General features: G+C 33.2%; 1 protein-coding gene across 1 annotated transcript in view; it reads right to left on the bottom strand.

Annotated features, from left to right (window-relative positions):
- Positions 1–1,446: 1,446 nt before the first annotated feature.
- LOTGIDRAFT_155359 (hypothetical protein) overlaps positions 1,447–1,664 on the bottom strand; it is a gene marked incomplete at both ends in the record, with an annotated part of 2,145 nt that continues 1,927 nt past the window's right edge. Inside the window, one exon of the mRNA XM_009066925.1 lies at positions 1,447–1,462. Within this exon, the coding sequence (XP_009065173.1) occupies positions 1,447–1,462 (16 nt within the window). The remainder of the gene's footprint in view (positions 1,463–1,664) is intronic.

Below are 1,664 nucleotides of genomic sequence, written 5' to 3'. Positions count from 1 at the left end.
GTGGACTAACGACGAAACTCTATTCTCAATGAGCGCCTAAATACAAGCCGTGAATGGAGAATTTGGTCATCTCTTTTTATGTGTTTATCACTCAACATGGTTATATCGTAACATTTTACTATTGTTTTCTCATATAAAAGACTTTTTCAATATTTTTGTCAAAATAAATCATTCAGATTGGATTTGCAATTGTATTATCTGACTTAGTTATCTCCCTTTAATAGTATTCATGATTCTTATTGTATCTTAACCAATACCAAAAGTTGAAATACCTTGAATGTTGCAAACATTCAGACGCCACATCTGTCACATTACACATATGAAAGCGACGAATTTAAAAGTTCAAAGGCTAACTGATGATATATTAATTTAATTCCAATAGTCAAGTGAGGGAACTGATCACAAATGTAATATACACTTATCAATAAAAATTATACAAATTGGTCCTCTTTTCCAAATGACGCTATTGAAGCACGCGTTTTCACTTTGGCTGGACAACATTGACATTGAGAAATGACTAGGAGTTTACCTCTAGCAGACGATTTTTCTTTCTAACATCCATACGTATTCACCTATTACACAGGAGACAGAGATATTATCCTGTCCTATCTACTATCTATCGCCACATATTTAGGGCACGTTCTATGGTCGCATCCACTAAAGGGTAAGCGATGTTTCAACATCAAATCCCCACTCCCTTCTCTTGTGATTTTCGCATAGTTGTTTTTCTTTGGATTGTTTGATGTCGGCGGCGTTTACAGATATAACTACTTTGCCTTGTACTATTTCTATTTAGTTCAGTGCGCATGCGCAATTTTCATTTCCCATCACGTGGGTTTGTTTATACGTCACAATTACAATCATACTAACAATGATAATGGGTGTAACTGGGTTATACCAGGGAGCTTTGATGTGTGGTAAGTCTAGGATACTTAATGGACTTACGGACCTCTCTTCAATTGTATTACTCACGTAATACATATACTAAAATTGGAACGATACAGAGAAGATTAGCATGGCCCCTGCGCAAAAGGTGGGGCATAAAGTTCTCCGTGTTGGGGGAGAAAGGGGGGAAAGAGGGGCAAGAAAAAGGGAGAGACCTGTGTGTTACTATTCATAGTAATGTTCCAGTTTTCTTCTATTAGTGCATTTGTTTCACTATGCTTCTTTGAGGATATTTTTACCTATTTTTGTGATCAATTTTAGAGTTTTCTCAGCAAATATTTATATTTATAAGTTTTCCAACATATGGACGAATGTGAGAATTGAACTCACCACCTCCAAAAAATGGAAGATCACCAGTTTCACCTTTTTTGGTTGGAAAACTTTTCTTATAAGATTTGGCCAAAAAATTCTTGTTAAATACCTTTGAATGAAATGAGTAGCAAAGGTACATATATTATATTAAAGGTTTTCCATGAAACATTTAATAATAAGAAAATGTGTTTATAAAATTAATACCCTTGAATTAGTATAAAAAGTATTAAAATTTTAAAAATGATGACATGAAATATAAAAAATGAATATAATAGTGAGCAAATACAACGGTGATAATATTAACACAAATATTAATATTAAGCCACAAATATGGGATAGTAAAAGCATGCAGATGACATAAGTAATAATGAAGTATAGTGATGGATAAATCTAACTTGATATGACTA

The sequence above is a fragment of the Lottia gigantea genome (genome assembly GCF_000327385.1).
Source record: "Lottia gigantea unplaced genomic scaffold LOTGIsca_8, whole genome shotgun sequence".
Classification (NCBI taxonomy): Eukaryota; Metazoa; Mollusca; class Gastropoda; family Lottiidae; genus Lottia; species Lottia gigantea.
The sequence above is the reverse complement of the archived record's forward strand: the minus strand, read 5'-3'. Positions and strand labels throughout refer to the sequence as shown.